Genomic DNA, 17,412 nt, shown 5'->3' on the forward strand with positions numbered 1-17,412 from the left:
CAGACATACACACGAGCCACGTATGTAGGTGGTTTTCCTAGTGGTCACGTCTTAGACGTTAAAAGGCACAGGTCACCTGGCGTCCACATCGTGGCTTCTAATAGCCATTCACCAATGGAGAGGAACCAGGGCTCCTTGGAGAAATGGCTGGTTCTAGGACTGGGGCAGGAAACATGCTAAGCTGAGCTGCTGGCAGTGCCGGGAAGCGCTCACAAACAAGGGTGTGGAAAACCCTACACTGAGAGGCCTTTCAAAGGGACCCGGGAGCCAACCGAAAGCACTCCCAGTGGCCAAAATGGGAAAAAGTTGAGCGACAGAATAAAATGGTACGTGTTTCCCCACTGTCAGTAGGTAGAGTTTCTGTGCAATTTACTTCATACTTTGTCTTTCGCTGACGTGGAAGAGTAAGCAGCGACTGCCATTGCTTTATATGGAAATATTTAATATTCCCAGGCACCCCAAATTAACTGCTTTTAAGCTGCTCTTACCTTCCGCTACGTCTTGCGAGTGGATGCACATGGTCGATCAAGGTAAAGCACAGTTGAGAGCTATGGAGGCCGATGCTGAGAGGTGGAGGGCAGAGGGCTGGGCAGCCCCTCTCCCGGCGTGGGGTGCGTGCTGCCTCTGTGGGGGCTTGTGGCAAGACCGTACTATTTTTACTTTTCCCCTTTTTCAATAAAGTGAAAATTCTCTTAGGCTTTCTTTGTTAGAGAAAACAGGTACTACTGTAGGTCTTTCGTAAAATGAAGTGCTGTTAATGCAAACTTTCAAAAAGTGGGGGATGGGGCGCCTGTGTGGCTCAGTCAGTTGAGCATCAAACTCTTGATCTCAGCTCAGGTCTTGATCTCAGGGTGGTGAAATCAGCCCCACACGGGGCTCCATGCTGGGTGTGGAACATACTTTAAAAAGAGCAGGGGAGGGGCGCCTGGGTGGCTCAGTGGGTTAAGCCTCTGCCTTCAGCTCAGGTCGTGATCTCAGGGTCCTGGGATGGAACCCCGCATCGGGCTCTCTGCTCAGCGGGGAGCCTGCTTCCCTTCCTCTCTCTGCCTGCCTCTCTGCCTACCTGTGATCTCTGTCTGTCAAATAAATAGAATCTTAAAAAGCAAGCAAGCAGGGGATTCCTGTACTGAATTACAACTCAAATTATGAAGTAAATATCCATGAGTCCATAATTAAATAAAGCTGGGAGAAGAGAGAATTCTGCAGAATTCCAAATATTTATGTAGCTACTTTGCCCTCAGAAAGGGAGAGTGTAACTTCCTACTCCTTAAAGGGCGGGCTGTGCATAGTGACTCCTTCCCAGAGGGAACAGAGGGATAAAGACTAGTTTACAGTGGAGAAAGATGAAGAACCTTAGCCAGGTGATCAAGGTTAGCATCAACAGTCAAGGTCATGCTCATACTATATGCCCTAGATGTGATCTGATGAGGATGGTACATTACCTGTAGTCTTCCAAAAACTCATTAAGCCAATCTGGTCACGAGAAAAAAATCAGACAAATCCCATGGAAGAGACATTCTACAAAACACTGACCAGGATTCCTCAAAACAATCAAGGTCATCAAAAACCAGGAAAGTCTGAGAAATCGTCACAGCCAAGGAGATATGACACCTGAATTTAACGTGGGGTCTTAAGATGGGACTGAAGAACAGAAAATAGTCATTAGGTAAAAGCCAAGAAAATCTGAATCCTCTATGGACTTTATTAATATCGATGCACTTGTTAACCATTCACCCAAAGGAGTGGGGATTGGGATTGGGATTGTTTTAGGGTGGATTACGTGGCACAGCTGGCTGTCCGGCTGTCCACGCCGGTTTGTGCACCGCTCATTCCCTCCTTCCGTCACGCAGCAGATGCTAGGTCCTTACTGCGAGGAGAACACTGGTTTGGGAGGTACAGATAGATGAGGGTCAAAAAGGATTTGCCCTTGTGGAGCCAGCTAGAGAATAAATCATGACTGCAGCTGGAACAGATGCTATGAAGAAAACAGATGTTATTCAGTTGGGAGTGCGGTTTCCACTCAAAGATCACTATTAACCCACCTAAAGCTACAGGACTGGGTGAAACGTTTAAACAACTCAATAATTTGGATGTAGACTAGAGTTAACCCCCTTGCAAAATGCTGACGTGCTGTTGGTGATACAGAGAATGCACAGGCAGGTGTATTCTGGTCTATGGAGGCCTGTCCACTTGAATGCTTGAGATACTCATGTATTGGATTGATTCAATCAAATTAATGTGTACCAGTAATCCCATGGGTGCTGGGGACAAGCAAATCCTACAAAATCCCTGTACTCCCAGAGATCAGCTGGGGAAACTACTATAAAGGAATTATTACAATGCACAAAAAGCCCACCATTTGGAAACAAAGTGCTCTTCCTCACATCATGTGCCAAACTGAATTCTAAATGGTTAAAGATTTAAGTGTGGGGGAAAAAATGAAGCCATAGTGATTGCTATATTGTAAAGGTGTGAAGAAGCGGTTCCAAATATGACATCAAAGGCAGAAACCACATTTTTTAAAAATATGAAAACCGGCCCCAAACTATAAACATTAAAAAACAACAGTAGGAGTGTCTGGGTGGCTCAGTGGGTTAAAGCCTCTGCCTTCCGCTTAGGTCACGATCTCAGGGTCCTGGGATCGAGCCCCGCATCCGGCTCTCTGCTCAGCGGGGAGCCTGCTCTCCCCCCCCCCCCCGCCCCCGCCTGCCTCTCTGCCTACTTGTGATCTCTCTCCACCAAATAAATAAAATCTTAAAAAAAGCTTAAAAAGTGTTTAAAAAAACAACAGTAAACTGTAAAAAATATACCTAAGACGAGGTATATATTGTTAATATACAAAGGACACAGAAATGGAGGGAGTGACCAAGAGACACCAACATAACACAAAGGATCCATAAACACGGTATCAACCTCTATAACAACACAGCAGGGAAGCCCCATCGCCTGTTGGACTGACGAAGATCGGAAACAAAAGAGAAGCGGTGCGAAGAGGAGGGGGAAGTCGCTCTCCCAGCGCTTCACCTCACGCGGGGCTCGGGAGTCCTAGAAGGGCACGGGGGTTTCCGGGTCGGAACTCCGCGCCCTTTGACCCGGAAGTGCGGGCGGGCGGGGCGGTGCCAAGGCGAGGGTGCCTCGCGACACAGCCGCAAAGGCGCGTGGGAGCGCAGCATGGCGCTGTACGCGACGGCGGCGACGGTGCTGGCAGCCGTGGAGGGCCGACGGGGCTCCATCAAGGGGCTGGTGTACGCCAGCAGCTTCCAGGTAGCGGGGCTCGGGGTTCGGGGGTTCGGGCCCGGCGGAGGGCGAGAAGGGGGCCCCTGCCTCAGCCGGTGTCCTCTCGGCCGCGCGCAGAACGTCAAGCAGCTGTACGCGCTGGTGTGCGAGACGCAGCGCTACTCCGCCGTGCTGGACGCCGTGATCGCCGGCGCCGGCCTCCTCCGCGCCGAGAAGAAGCTGCGGCCGCACCTGGCCAAGGTAGCGGGGCTGGGGCGGGGGCGGGGCTGGGCTGCGAGCACCCCCGGACCCCGCGTCAGCGCCGCACGGTGGCCTCTGTCAGACGCGCGCGAGCATCGCTAGCCGCCGGGTCGCTGAGGCGGGGTGAGCGAGCTGTACCTCCGAGCCCAGCGTGAAGGGTAAAGACGGGAGATGCTAAGTAGCCGCGGCGGGGACTCTGGCTAAAACACAAGGGTGGCGGTGACGAGGAGGAGAGTCGAAGGAGGCCCAGCGGAGCTGGGCCGGTGAGCAGCCCTGGGGAGAGGGTTCGGGACCGGGTTCGGGACCGGGAAGCTAGACACCGGGCTGGGCTCCCCGGTCGCCGCTCACCTGTCCTGCGGTGTTGGGCAGAACACCTCGCTCGGACCCGGTGCTGCCTCGGCAAGTGCTCGCTCAGCGCTGTGACGTTCCGAGACGCGCACACTTAGGGCTGTCCCTCGTTCTTTCCCCATCCCCAGGTGCTCGTGTACGAGCTGCTGCTGGGGAAGGGCTTTAGGGGGGGCGGGGGCCGCTGGAGACCTCTGCTGGAGCGGCACCAGGCCAGGCTGAAAGCGGAGTTGGCGCGGCTCAAGGTTCAGCGCCGGGTGAGCCGCAACGAGGACCTGTTGCAAGTGGGAGCCAGGCCTGGCACGGGTGAGCTGGACGGCGTTGCGGGCAGGAGGGCAGCTCCCAGGCCCCCAGGGGAGAGGGCCTCGGTCCTGCCCGTTCACCGCCGATCGCTTCCCAGCCTCGCAGGTGCCTCGGTTCGTGCGTGTGAACACCCTCAAGACCAGCCCTGATGATGCAGTTGATTATTTCAAGAGACAAGGTTTCTCCTACCAGGGTCGGGCTTCGAGGTGAGCTGAGAACCCTGCCTGGCTGCTGGGGGCTCTGGGAAACGGGGATCCAGGGGAAGAGAGAGGAGGGGTGGTGGTGACGGCTCTCTGGTTTTCTCCGGGAAGAGAGAGGAGGGGTGGTGGTGACGGCTCTCTGGTTTTCTCCTACTTTTCCAGCAATTTCTCTCCTTCCAAGGCCTGGCTTTCTCCAGCCCTTAACTTAAAATCCTGTTTATTCAGAATTCACGACTTAAGAGAAATCCTTCCGAAACCATGTGCTTATTAAACACACATTGTTGACTTATACTGCAAAATAATTACTACCTAGTTAACATTCATCACCACGTATAATACAGAAAGTTTTTTTCTCTTGTGATGAGAAAAAAGAGTAGGAGGGAGAGGGAGAGCGAGACTCTCAAGTGGGCTTCGTACCTAGTGTGCTGAAGCAGGGCCTGGCTCCGTCTCAAGCCTCTGAGATGACCTGAGCCCACATCAAGAGTCAGAAGACATGTCACTGACTGAGCCACCCAGGTCCCCCCTCTTGTGATGAGAACTTTTAAGATCTCTTAGCATCTTTCAGGTACGCAGTACAGTAGCTCTTAGCGTCACCCACTGTGCCGTACATTAGAGCCCTGGGACTTAACGTATCTTATAGCTGGAAGTTTGTGCTTTTGACAAACTTTGCAACTCCCCCTCCCTGCGGTCACAAATCCGTTCTCTGTATTTATGAGTTGGTTTTTTGTTTTTTTAAAGAGATTCCACATATGAGTCAGAACATACAGTGTTTGTCTTTGTTTGATTTATTTCACTTAGTGTAAGATCCTCAGGGCCCATCCATATGGTCGCAGACGGCAGGATTTTATATTTTGTGGCTGAAAAATATTCCCGTGTGCGTGTACACGTGTGTACACACACACACACACACGTGTACGTAGTTACATGTTTTCTTTATTCATCTAACGGTTGACATTTAGGGTTTTCCAGGTCTTGGTGATTATACATCTGTAGCAAACAGGGGCTGGGTATCTTTCCGAATTAGTGTTTTCCTTTTCCTTGGATTAATACCTAGAAATGGGATTGCTGGATCACACGGTAGGCTCCAGCTCTGAACTTGTACTGAGCCTCTGTGCTGTTTTCCACAGTAGCCGTGCCAGTCCTCGTCACCCCCAGCGGTGCAGGGGGCTTCCGATTCCCATATCCTCACCGACAGCTGTTTCTTGTCTTTTGGGTAATAGCCGTTCTGACAGGTGGGAGGTGACATCTCGTCGTGGTTTCGATGCTCGTTTCCCTCATGACTCGTGATGGGTCACCTTTTTCATGTACCTGTTGGCCATCCGTCTTTGTCCAGTGTCCTTTTGCTCGTGGCCTCCATTTTCCTGACCCCATTATTGAAGAGACTGTTTGTTCCCTGTTGTATATTCGTGGCTCCTTCGTCACAAACTAATCGGCCGGACAAGAATGGGCTTGTTGGGCCCTCTGTTCTGTTGCATTGATCTGCGTGTGTGTTGATGTCTGCAGCTTTGTAATGTCGTTTGAAATCAGTGTGAGATCTGTAGCTTTGTGCTTTCTTAAGACGGCCTGGCTGTTCCGTTCCATACAAATCTTAGGATTGTTCTGTACCTGTAAAATGGCCATTGGAATTTGGTAAGAGGTTGCGCTGGCTCTGTAAACTGCTTTGGGTAGTGTGGACCTTCTAATGACATTCTTCCACTCCATGAATGTGGAACAGCTTCTCGTTCGTGTCATTTTCAGTTTCTTTCCTCGGTATCTTAGTTTTCAGAGTACAGGTCTTTGATCTCCTTGGTTGAATTTATTTCTAGTTTTTTGGGGATACGAGTATAAATGAGATTGTTTTCTTAATTTCTTTTTTCTGATAACATTGGCTTGCAAACTCCCTGGGAGCCTTCCAGGTATAATCTGAAACCAGGCCCCATACGCACGGGGCAGGGCCAGAGAAGGAACGAAGAAAGAGGCGGGCTGGTCCAGATGGACATGTGGCAGGCTTAGTAGTAAGGGAGCTTCATACAAGGCCTGCCTTGGGAAGCCAGAAGAGGAGTAGATCCCTGCACCCCGCCCCCCCCCAGAATCTTAAAAATAGTTCTAGAGAGGACTTAACTGGGTTCAGCCACGTGGAGGCCCATGTTGGGGGGTACTGTGGGTTCGGTTCCAGAATGCTGCAATGAAGCAAGTCGGATGAATTTCTTGGCTTCCCAGTGGCCATGAAAGATAGGTTTATTTTATAGTGTAGTCTACGAAGTGTACAGGAGCGTTATGTCTGAAAAGACAACTTATGTATTTTATTACTAAAAAATGCTAAACATCACCTGAACTTTTGGTGAGTCATCATCACTGATCAGAGGTCACCATAACAAACACTGTATTCATGAAAAAGTTTGGAATATTGTGAGGATTATCAAAATGTGACCCAGAGACAAGAAGGGAGCAGATAGTGCTGGGAAAATGGGGCCTTCGGTTTGTAAAACAAAACAAAAACGCAACAAAACCTCACTATCTGCGCAGCGTTGTCAGTAGAGCAAAATGCGGTAAAGTGAGTTATGCCTGTACGCGGTCCCTGTGATCTCAACACCACGTCACTGTCTCGAGGCTTTGTCTGTGGTGGGGAAGGCAAGTGGGATGCACATTCCAAAGACAGGGAAAGGGGTGAGGAGCCGCCTCCGTTTGCCGGGGTCCAGCTTGGCGGGTCAGCCGGCGGGCCCGTGCTCTCAGTGACCTCCCCAACACTCTAACCCTTGTGACCAGCTCTAAAATCCCAGATGACCCTGTTTTCTGCCATGTGTCCTGAGTGGTCAGCAGGGGTTTCACTAGCACGGAGGTGGATGGCCACATTGTGGTGGGGGGCCCAGTTCTTGCTGGGACACCTGCAGGAGAAAGCAGATTAAGACCACAATTTCCCAGGGGCGCCTGGGTGGCTCATTAAGGGTCTGCCTTCAGCTCGGGTAGTTCAGGATCCCGGGGTCGAGCCCCGCATCAGGCTTCTGGCTCAGTGGGGAGCCTGCTTCTCCCTCCGCCTCTGCCCTCCCCCCAGCTCATGTGCTCTCTCTCAGATAAATTCATTCTTTTTTTTTTTTTAAAGATTTATTTATTTGACAGAGATCACAAGTAGGCAGAGAGGCAGGCAGAGAGAGAGGAGGGAGCAGGCTCCCCGCTGAGCAGAGAGCCCGATGCGGGGCTCGATCCCAGGACCCTGAGATCATGGCCTGAGCCGAAGGCAGAGGCTTTAACCCACTGAGCCACCCAGGCGCCCCAGATAAATAAATTCCTAAAAAAAAAAAAACCTCCCCCCACCCCCAGAAATTCCCTAAATCAGTGGTAACACCCCACAGCACCCCTAGATCCAAACCGTTGATTTATTAATATCCCCCAGGCTGGAGGCGCCATTGGTCAGGCCATTGACTCGAGTGCTTGTGTGATTTAATAAATGGTGCGTGACTCGTCACCGGACTCGTCAGGTATAAACACAGGTGCCGCCTTGTGAAGCCGTAGTCACGCCCAAGTGCGTCCTGCTGGGGAGGACGGCTCTCCTTATCGAAGACCGTTCGGGGTTCGGAAGGGCGGGCCCCTCGCCACGTGCTGGGGGAATGTAGCAGGGGCTCCCGTGGGTGCTTCGTGTTCGCCGTCCCGTGCAGGGAACAGGTGCCAAGTGACGGTGGTATCCTCGGGAGACAGACGGCCACTGCTCTCCGGCCTGGAGGAGAGGAGGCCGGCAGCTTTCCTTCCACGTTGGCGGGGGGGTGGGGGGGTGGGGGGGGAGGCAGCACTGCCGGGTGTGAGGAGAGGGGAGCAGAACATGCCAGACCGGGACCCCCACCTTCTCCCGCTTCCGGAGCGCGCGCCGCTCCAGGTGGAGCGGTTTCTGCAGGGGCGGCTGGATCCCGCAGGAGATGCGGCCGCTCCCCGGCCCAGGGGCGGGAGGTCCCATCCCAGCGCGCATTTCCCAGCGCAGGGGAGCCTGGTGTTCTCAGCAGCGCGCGGCCGGCGGGGAGAGGGTGGCGGCTCTTCCCTGCACGGAGTTGCCCCGGCGGGGGTCCCCAGTCTGGCCCGCAGAGCGGCAGGCCCCGATTCGTTTGGGTGTGTTAGAGCCTGGGACAGCGCTTGGTCCCACTAGCCAAGGAGCTTGGACCCGAGTAACTGCATCCGCTCTCGGATCCTGTCTCCTGTCTGCTGGGCCGGCCGCTTGCGGGTCAGAGGGTGACGGGTCCTGCATTCGGAGTCGTGTCCTTCTGTGCACTTGCACATCGGGACTGTTGCGGCGTGACCCCCAGTCGCGGTCTAGTACACTTACCCAGGCGGTCACCACCTGCACCGAGGATGGCTGAGTGCTCGCTGGGGAGGGAGGGGCGGGTCTGGTGGCCTTGCCAGCTGCCTTGGGCGGGACTGAGAACGCCTGGGCCCCGGTACTGAGTTAACCGGTCCCTATATCTCCAGGGCATTCTGGCTTCCTTGGTAGGTGCCCTCCCGTCGGGGCGCAGCGGCGGGCCCACGAGTCGCCGCTGCCCGGAGGTCGTTGGGGCTGGCCCGGGAGCCAGACTGTCGTCAGCTTCCTGCCCGCTGGGTGGGGTTGTGCTGCCGTGGGAGCCCCAACGTGGAACCCGGTGAACCCCTCCCCGTCTTTTCATATATCCTGATCCGGCAAGGGCTCATTCACGATCTACCCCTCCGCTTTTCCACTGTCTGCACCACAGTGGGTACCCCTTAGAGCCACCCGCGGTGCGCATGGGGGACTGGGGGCTGGGGCTGGGGAGCGATCACTGGCCAGAACGTTCTGGCTGCGGCCGTGGCCGCCACGGTGCTGCTCCCGCAGGGGCTGTCCCCTGGGGAGCGTGGCGCACACGACTGGAAGCTGTTGCTTTCTGGCGGGGAAACCTGGTGTCTTTCTCCTTCCAGAGCTGGGAAGCAGAGCCCTAGGGGTGCGCTCCCCTTCTGCCGTCGCTGCCACAGCGCGCAGCCCCAGCGGCTGTCCGACTCGAGCCGCCGGAGCTTTCGTCCGTTTCCCTGGTGTTTTGCCTTCTCAGGCAGCTCCGTGACCCCCGCTGGACTCAGGGACAGAGGCGCTGCGCCAGGTGGGGACACGGAGTCCTCCAGAGCCCTCTCCAGGCTCGCACACCTGCTCATCGTTCTTAGGGGCTGGATGAATGTGCGCCTCACCCGTCCGTCACGGCGTCCGGAACGGGGTGTGTCTTAGCCGGTGAAATGACGCCCACACCCTCAGGGCAGTGTCTGGGCCTTGAATTTTCTGGGGGTCACTGCCCAGCCTCTCACCCACGCGCAGCAAAGCCTGCGGGACGGCCTGCGACACGCACGTCTTCCACGTGAGCACTAGGGTGTGAGTGCGATGGCCCATCCTCCTGGTGTGGGAAGGGTGACAGCGACAGCGCTCCAGCTGCCTTCCCTTGACCTATGCTGGGCCGTGTGGGTAGCCTGGGGGCAGCGCTCGGAAGGTCCCCTGCTGCCCCTCCCATGTAAAGGCAACCGGTCTTGTGCGCAGTGGCCAGGGGGACACCGTGGAGGCACGTGCTGAGAGCGGCATGGCACGGCACCCTCCCCGGACCGTGGCCTCGGTGTCTTGAGACGGTGGCAGCGTTGGGCACAGCGTGCTCGGGGGGCCGCTGCCTTGTTCGGTTCTGGGTGCTCTGCTGTCAGCCCCAGGAGCCGGGACGTGCATCTGTGGGCTCTAGCGGGCTGTGGGAAGCGCCGGGGTGGGGCGTGCGGTGCCCACTCAGTGTCGCTCTTGGAGGGTTTCTCCTCTGTCCCTGTGCCTGGAGTATTGTCTGGTCCTCCTCGGGGGTGGCAGTCTCGTTTGCCCGCGCGTCTGATCAGACTTCAGGTGGGATTCACGCGTACGCGGTCGAGCTGGTAGGCGGCCGGACCCGGGGTGTTCCCTGGTCCTGGGGAGGGAGACCCCCGTGTCCTCGGGCAGGCGGAGGGTGCCCAGTTGGCAGTGTCGAGGGACTTTCTTGACGGGCATCGTCGCTCAGGTTTTAAGGCTTTCTACAGGCTGACCGCTGCGGGGCCACAGCAGTGAGGTCAAGTCCTCGTGTCTCCAGGTTACTTTCTCCAGACCCTTCCCGGTCGGGTGGGGGTGGCCTTTTGAGCTCGGCCGCGGCACCCCGAACGCCGTGTTGCCCAGGTGGGCTCACATGCCTGTGAGCAGCCCGTGCCCCGTGCTGGGGCCGCCTGGAGCTGGCTCCTTCCGCTGGGACGTGGCCCCGTCGGCCTCCAGAGAGCCGGGGGCACATGGCCCGTCTCACTCCCAGCTCCCTAAGAATTTGTTGTACTTCTGTATAGGTTCCTGGGGTCCCACGGCCCAGGAAGGCCCCCCTCATTGGGCCAAGGCCCCCTGCGGGCCGGAATAATCCAGTATCCGAGGACATCAGTCCCTGAACTCGTACAAGTGCGCCACTCGGCCCCAGGGCAGGGTGTGTGGGGCTGAGGCTCATTCTGTCGCCTTCCGGGCAGCGGGGAGAAGCCGTCGCCCCTTTGCCCTGCGGCCCGTCGCCACCCGGCTGCCCTGGGGGCGCCCCCAGCTTTTAGCTGGAACTTGGCAGCCCCGTCCACAAACTGAGGGAGGAGACCCTCTCTTTGCGAGAGTTTCCCGAGCTGGGGGGCCGCCCTGCTGGCCGGGGTTGCCCCCGCCGCCGCCGCGGGGTGCTGTAGCAGTTGGGCCGTCTGCCAGCACAGCCCCCCCCCCCCCCCCCCGCTCTGCTCTGCGGCAGGGGCCACCGTGTAGTTTCTCCAGTAAGTCCATTAAAGCGGCCTACGCTTTCAGGGTCCCCCCATACTCACGCAGGGGTCCCCAAGCATCTGACATAGGGGTCACCCCGCACCACACAGAGATCGCTAGCCGCTTAGGGACCCCTGCAGACCGTGTGCTCGGGTCTCGCGGCTGCCCCCCCCCCCCCCCCCCCCGTGGTTGTGGGTGATCCGGACGGGCCGCTGCGGGCGGCCGGGGACAGGCTTCCTGAGCAAGGGCGCTTAGCTGGGAGGCTTGTCGGGGGCGGCAGCAAGACGTCTCCACGCCCACCTGCCAGAATCTTCCCAGTTGGTACGAGGCCTTCACGGGTTCTGTCTCCTGCCTTCCAGATGGTCTCTGCGCCCTGTCACTCTCTCAAGGCCCTGTCCTTGGGCAGGCTCTGGGAGTGGGGAAGGCAGGCAGGACGCACGTCCCAGGGACGGGGTGCGGGAGGAGCTGGATTGCCCAGGTCCTGTGCCCGGCGGTGGCCGCGTCATCTCCACGACCGCCCAGTAGTTAGGTGTCTGTGTGTAAGAGACACAACAGATTTTTGTACGTGGGTTTTCGGTCCTGCTTTACCAAATCCGCTTAGAAGTTCTGACAGTTTTCTGGCTGGCGTTTTCCGTGTCTGCCATCTGCGCCGTGGGGTCTCCTTCCCTCCTTTGCGGTTTGGATGCCTCGTCGTTATCTTGCCTGCCGTGCCGACTGGGTTGAATAAAGGGGACACGGGGGGGATCCTTGTCCTGTTCTCGATCCCAGAGGAAGAGCTTTCAGGTGTTCACCGCCGAGTAGGGTGGCCGCGGGCTTTTCCCACGTGGCCTGCGTTGAGTTTGTGCCCTCGGCACCTGCTTTGCAGAGTTTTTGTCATGAGTGGATGTGGACTCTTGTCAGAGGAGACCATCAGGATCTTTGTCCTTCATTTTGTGGATGTGGGACCGGGTATGTAGGTCTGCAGGTGTGGCGCGTCCCACGTCCCTGCGCTTTGTGCCTCCAGCATCCCCTCGTCAGCGAACAGATGGCCGCCAGGCCAGCAGCCGAGCCCCTGTCGCACCCGTCCTGCCCGCTGTACCTTTCTGTCCTCCTGGACCCTGCGTGTCATTTTCTATTTTCACGGGCAGGAGAACCTCCCAAACGGGTCTCCTCACTACTGGACTTCAGCTGTGCTTGGCTGCAGAAGGCTCCCAGCCGAAGGCCCTTTCTGGGCTCCTGGGCCGTACCCCCTGCTTCCGTCCCCAGGCGGGTGCTCCCTTGCACCCACCACCTCCTGGGGGCTTGACAGCTCTGGGAAGTGCCTCTGCTCCCTCCCTGTCCCCTCCTGCCTGTGGCCTGCTGCTGGGAGGCCAGGGTGGTGTGGCAGGAAACGTAGGGAAGCTTGGATTTGGCTTCGGCTCTGCCCCCGGATAGCTCTGTGACCCGCTTGGCAAGGGGCGTGTGCTGTGCTCCCTCAGGTGTGGGGAGCGGGGCTTCCACCCACGCCCCTCACGTGCGGCGCCCCCTGCCCCCTCCCCCCGAGGTGGGTGTTTAACTGCTGGCGTTTCTGGGGCGCTTGGATGGCCCAGTGGCCTAAGCCACTGCTTTTGGCTTGGGTCATGGTCTCGGGGTCCTGGGATCGAGCCCCACATCAGGCTTTCAGCAGAGAGCCTGCTTCCACCTCTGTCTCTGCCCATCTTTCTGCCTACTTGTGATCTCTGTCAAATAAAATCTTTAAAAAAAAAAAAGCATTTCTGGAGCGCCTCCCTCGTGCCGGGTACTGTACGCATCTCGCGTGGAGTAACTCAGTTCTCCCCATGACCGCTTCCCAGAAGTAGGAGGGGGTGGACGGAAGGCACCTGCCCCGTGCCCCCCGCTGGAAGGTGGCAGAGGTGGGACCCTGGGCCAGGTGGGCGCTCCCTTACCTGCTGCCTCCGTCACCAGCCGTCCGTTTCTCCGCAGCAGTCTGCGGCATCTGTCGCGTGAATGAGCACTTCACGTGAGGTCACGCGTAGAAGGTCCAGCCCGGCGCCGGCCGGGGGGACTCAGAACGTTCCATGCTTCTTGTGCCCTGGCAGCCTCGAGGAGCTGCGGGCCCTCAAAGGGAAGTGCTTTCTCCTGGACCCCTTGTTGCCAGAGCTGCTGGTGTTCCCGGCCCAGACGGATCTGCACGACCACCCTCTGTACCGGGCGGGTCACCTCATCCTGCAGGACAAGGTGGGGCAGGTGGATGGGAAGGGGGCACGTGCGTGGGTCGGACGGCGCGGGGTCCCCATGTGCCAGCGCCTTGCTCTGCCCCCCAGGCCAGCTGCCTCCCGGCCATGCTGCTGGCCCCTCCCCCGGGCTCGCACGTCCTCGACGCCTGCGCTGCCCCAGGCAACAAGACCAGTCACTTGGCCGCTCTGCTCAGGAACCAGGGGTGAGTGCCACGGCCAGCCAGAGGGCATGGCGTCCTTGGGAAGTGCGAACTCTGTGTTCCAAGCAGGGCGTGAAGGCTGAGAGGACCTTCCTCTGAAAAATCCCATGTGGACCTGGAGCCGTGGGTGGGGGGCCCCACGCCCAGCTTCCCATGGGGCCGCTGCTGTGCGATCGGAAGCCCCCGCTCAGGTCCCGCTGACCAGACACGGTCCTGTGTCCTGAGTGGACGTGTCCTTGCATGTCACATCTGTGGGCCCTTGGGCGCCTGGTGATTCGCTGCAGCTTGTCCCCTGTCCCCCAGGAAGATCTTTGCCTTTGACCGGGACGCCGGGCGGCTGGCGTCCATGGCTACCCTGCTGGCCCGGGCTGGAGTCTCGTGCTGCGAGCTGGCGGAGGAGGACTTCCTGGCGGTCTCACCCTCTGACCAGCGCTACCGTCAGGTCCAGTATATCTTACTGGACCCTTCTTGTAGCGGCTCAGGTGAGATGGGGACAGAGGGTGTCTGAGGGACCTGCAGCTCTGGGGTTCGCGGTGGCCTCCGGTTTAGCTCGGACTCTCCTCATCTGGTGACCCAGGCCAGCGTTCTCACCTGTGAAGCAGGGACCTCCGTGCAAACTGAGGCCATCTGCAGCTGACACTCTGTCCTTAGGAATGCCAGCCAGATCGCTGGAGGAGCCCGGGGCAGGCACCCCGAGCAACGCGCGCCTGCAGGCCCTGGCTGGCTTCCAGCAGCGAGCACTGCGCCACGCGCTCACCTTCCCCTCCCTGCGGCGCCTGGTCTACTCCACATGCTCCCTGTGCCAGGAGGAGAACGAGGATGTGGTGTGGGACGCCCTCCAGCAGAACCCAGGGGCCTTCAGGTAGCGGGGGGCTGCCGGGGTGCCGGGGAGGGGGGCTGCTCTCTTTTACCCACAACCCTGCCATCCTCCTCCGCAGGCTAGCTCCCGTCCTACCCTCCTGGCCCCACCGAGGCCTCAGCACTTTCCCAGGGGCTGAACACTGCCTCCGGGCCTCCCCCGAGACCACGCTCACTGGTGGCTTCTTTGTCGCTGTTCTGGAACGGGTTGAAGTGTCGAGGTGAGTGGGGTGGCGGGGGCTGCATGGAAGGCGCCGGAGGACCAGGCTGCAAGTGACTCAGGGACTCTCCTCCTAGCTCGGTCCCCGAGGCTGAAGTAGCAGCACCCGAACTCACGGCCGGCACAGCCCGGCGGCGGAAGAGGAGACGGCGCCAGGCCTCCGCACCGGGCACGCCGCAGGTCTGCGGAGCCGCGCCTGCTCCGGGGAGCAGTTAGAGCCCGGGCCTCCGCGCGGCTCCGCCCGCAGCTATGTGTGACGGCACGGCCCCGTCCTTCCTACTGCCTGGTCAGCGCCCTAGGAAGGAAAGCGGTAACCCTGGCTCTCCAGCGCGGGAGACCGCGGATTTCCTTGTCCTGGGCCCCGGGCCGCGGTCCCGCCGGGGAGGGCGCGCCGTCCGCGCGGAAATAACAGGACAGGTCCACGAGAGGTCACGGCTTTTTTTAATTAAGGACAGAAGCAAGGAGAAAAATCTCACATTCGTACAAAAAATTCCAACTAGACTCACAGGAATTAAGTCTTTATTTGTCATGGAAAGTCCCAGCCTCCCGTCCCTGTCCAGTGCACGTCCACGTACACACGCACACACACACGCACACACTCAGGCTACGCCGGGACACCCCCGGGGGCTCCCAAACCAGCGGTCCTGCCTGTGGAACGGAGGTAAACCAGCTCGGGGCACTACGACTTGGAGGACCGACCTTCCATCCGGCACCTGGAAGCTCGGGGTCCAGACCTGTGCCCCAGCCCCCAAGCCGGACGGCGACCGGGGACTCGAGGTGCAGGCCTCTCCCTCGGCTGCACGCACAGGGACACACGGCCTGCTCTCCCCTGGGGTGGGAGGGACAGTCGCCTGCCACAGCACTCAACCTCAGTCACGGGGAGAGGGGGGACTCCTTACATCTACGTCACATTATCTATAAAATAAGAATTACATTTTATGTCGTGTGTCCTGAAGGAGCGCTGGCCCCTCCGGAGAGCCGCCTGGGACAGCGCTGGAGCCTCTCGCGCAGGCGTAACTTAACTCTACAGCTAACTCCTAGTCGATAGCGTTTATACGTAACCACCTCAGTGAACCAAGCTTGAAGGAATTTAAAAGGCAATTTAGCTTAAATACAAAAATAAATTTTTATTTTGTTAAAAAAATGTTTAAATATTTTTTTCCTTTAATTTAGACACACGCATTCATACTTCTCCCAAAGAGGATGGGCATGGCAGCGAGGCTCTTGGGCCCAGGGGATGTAATCTGGGGACGAAGGAAGCAGAGGTGAAGGGGAGAGGGAACCCGAATTTGAAGTGTGGTTCCATAGTTTTGGTTTCTACCACGTCCCGGGGTGGGTCTAGCCCACGGCAGGGGTGGGGGGGGGGTCAGGTCGGCGGGAGGGAAACCGCAGGGGGAAGAGGTCTCTGCTTCCCCTCAGCCCCATCCTCTTGGGCTACCAGCCCTTAAAGTCGAAAACACCATCGGGAAATCCAGGCGTGGGCGCGTGTAGCGTGAAGTGGCGCTACTCTGCACGCTCGATGAGCGACGCCCCAGAAACGCGACACAGCGAAGTCCGGCACTACCAACATGCCGCCACTCACACGGTTCGATTCTTCCTCCAAACTCGATTCAAAGAGTAACCGACGCGAGCATCAGACGAACACGGGACGAGGCTTTAAACATACGGCCCGGGGGAGGGGAGGCGGGTGCGGGCAGGCGGGCAAGGAGGGCCGTCCTGCCCGCTCGCCCCGCTTCCCCGGCGCGAGGGGTCTGCCCTTGCAGCTGCCAGGCTAACAGTCTCGAGCCACCAAGCTTTCAGGGGCCAAACTGGCAGAGGGCGGGGGACCACACGCGGACACGGACTCGGCAGGACGCGGAAGAGCGGGAGCGGCGCCCGCCGGGCTCTCCAAGGCAAAGCCAAACTCGGGGTTGGGGTCACCTAACATGGAACCGGGGAGGGACAGAGCAGCGAGAAGTGGGGAAGCACGGTCCCCTAGTGGGACCCGGGGACGACCACTGTTTACAGGCAAGCCAAGCACGGAAAAGCTGCGGGGCTGACTCGGCTCCCCGACCCTGGTCCCCCGCTGCCCAGCAGCGACACGGGCAAGTGCTGTGCCCGCGACACCCCTGCCCTGAGCTGGCCCTCCGGGGAGCGGGAGGGAGGCCGCCTGATGACGCGCGTCCGCCAGAGGAGAGTCAGGAGAGGAGGGGACGTATGTACAGATGCCCTCGCCCGCTCTCCAGCCTCCCCGGAGCTGCCCTATGTCCCCGCCCTCAGAGGCCCGAGGCTTCCCTCTCGAGGAGCGGGCGCAGCCACCAGGGCTGCCGCTGCCTCCCCGGGCGGAGGCCGAAGGTGGGGAAGGTGGGGGCGGCGGAGGTTGTTCTACGGCACTACAGGGTCAGAGGCTCCTCCCAGCAGGGGCTGAGGTCCACGTTCGTTCGGGCGGGGAGGGGGACGGAACGGGACAAAGGCTACTTCTTGCGGGTGTGCTGCCTGCGGGCCTGCAGCCGCTGCCGCGCCCCAGGGGTCTTGGATCCTGCACCAATGGAAAAGGAAGGGGCCGCCGAGCCTGGAAAGATGCAACAAGGTCTCATGAGGCAGCTGCTGCCCGGGGCACTTCCCCGGGCACCCCGTCTCCGCAAGGCTAGGCCAGCAGAAGGCTGGGTACTAGGCTGCGCCTCCCCAAACCGTGTTCAGTTGCTGGGGGAACAGGAGCGTGGGGAAGCACTAGGAAAAACGCAGAATCCCAGATCACCTGCAAGCGAGCAGGAAGGCATTTTTACCCGGCTTTCCGGTGGTCTGGAACATTCCCTCCAACTCCCTTCTTGGGCTGTGCTGGCCTTCAAGCCAGGCCACATCTTTCTTGTGCTTTCGGGCCTGACCTTTCCCAAGGGCCCCCAGAGCC

General features: G+C 58.7%; 2 protein-coding genes and 1 long non-coding RNA gene across 6 annotated transcripts in view; 1 reads left to right on the forward strand and 2 right to left on the reverse strand.

The window, feature by feature from the left end:
* Window positions 1–1,682: 1,682 nt before the first annotated feature.
* Window positions 1,683–3,080, reverse strand: LOC125090799 (uncharacterized). The gene is made up of 2 exons (XR_007124483.1): window positions 2,914–3,080; window positions 1,683–1,975 (listed from the first exon to the last, which is right to left on the reverse strand). It is a non-coding gene; the product is annotated as an uncharacterized LOC125090799 (long non-coding RNA).
* Window positions 3,081–3,104: 24 nt separating this feature from the next.
* NSUN5 (NOP2/Sun RNA methyltransferase 5) lies at window positions 3,105–14,948 on the forward strand. 2 transcript variants are annotated; one of them, XM_047713853.1, is made up of 11 exons: window positions 3,105–3,264; window positions 3,355–3,477; window positions 3,954–4,128; window positions 4,223–4,331; window positions 13,110–13,248; window positions 13,335–13,450; window positions 13,751–13,929; window positions 14,099–14,309; window positions 14,386–14,526; window positions 14,603–14,685; window positions 14,716–14,948. In XM_047713853.1, the coding sequence occupies exons 1-11, from the start codon at window positions 3,172–3,174 to the stop codon at window positions 14,739–14,741; spliced, it is 1,395 nt and encodes a 464-aa protein (XP_047569809.1). In that variant the 5' UTR covers window positions 3,105–3,171; the 3' UTR covers window positions 14,742–14,948. The 2 variants fall into 2 exon arrangements, with proteins under 2 accessions (XP_047569809.1, XP_047569808.1); XM_047713852.1 differs by having other exon boundaries at window positions 14,603–14,948.
* The window catches only part of POM121C (POM121 transmembrane nucleoporin C), a 42,154-nt gene continuing 39,687 nt past the window's right edge, over window positions 14,946–17,412 (reverse strand). For all 3 annotated transcript variants that reach the window (XM_047713845.1, XM_047713844.1, XM_047713843.1), the window contains one exon: window positions 14,946–17,076. In XM_047713845.1, coding sequence (XP_047569801.1) covers window positions 16,979–17,076 — 98 coding nt within the window. In that variant the 3' untranslated portion in view covers window positions 14,946–16,978. The remainder of the gene's footprint in view (window positions 17,077–17,412) is intronic.

Source organism: Lutra lutra, chromosome 18 (assembly GCF_902655055.1).
Source record: "Lutra lutra chromosome 18, mLutLut1.2, whole genome shotgun sequence".
In the NCBI taxonomy this organism is placed as follows: Eukaryota; Metazoa; Chordata; class Mammalia; order Carnivora; family Mustelidae; genus Lutra; species Lutra lutra.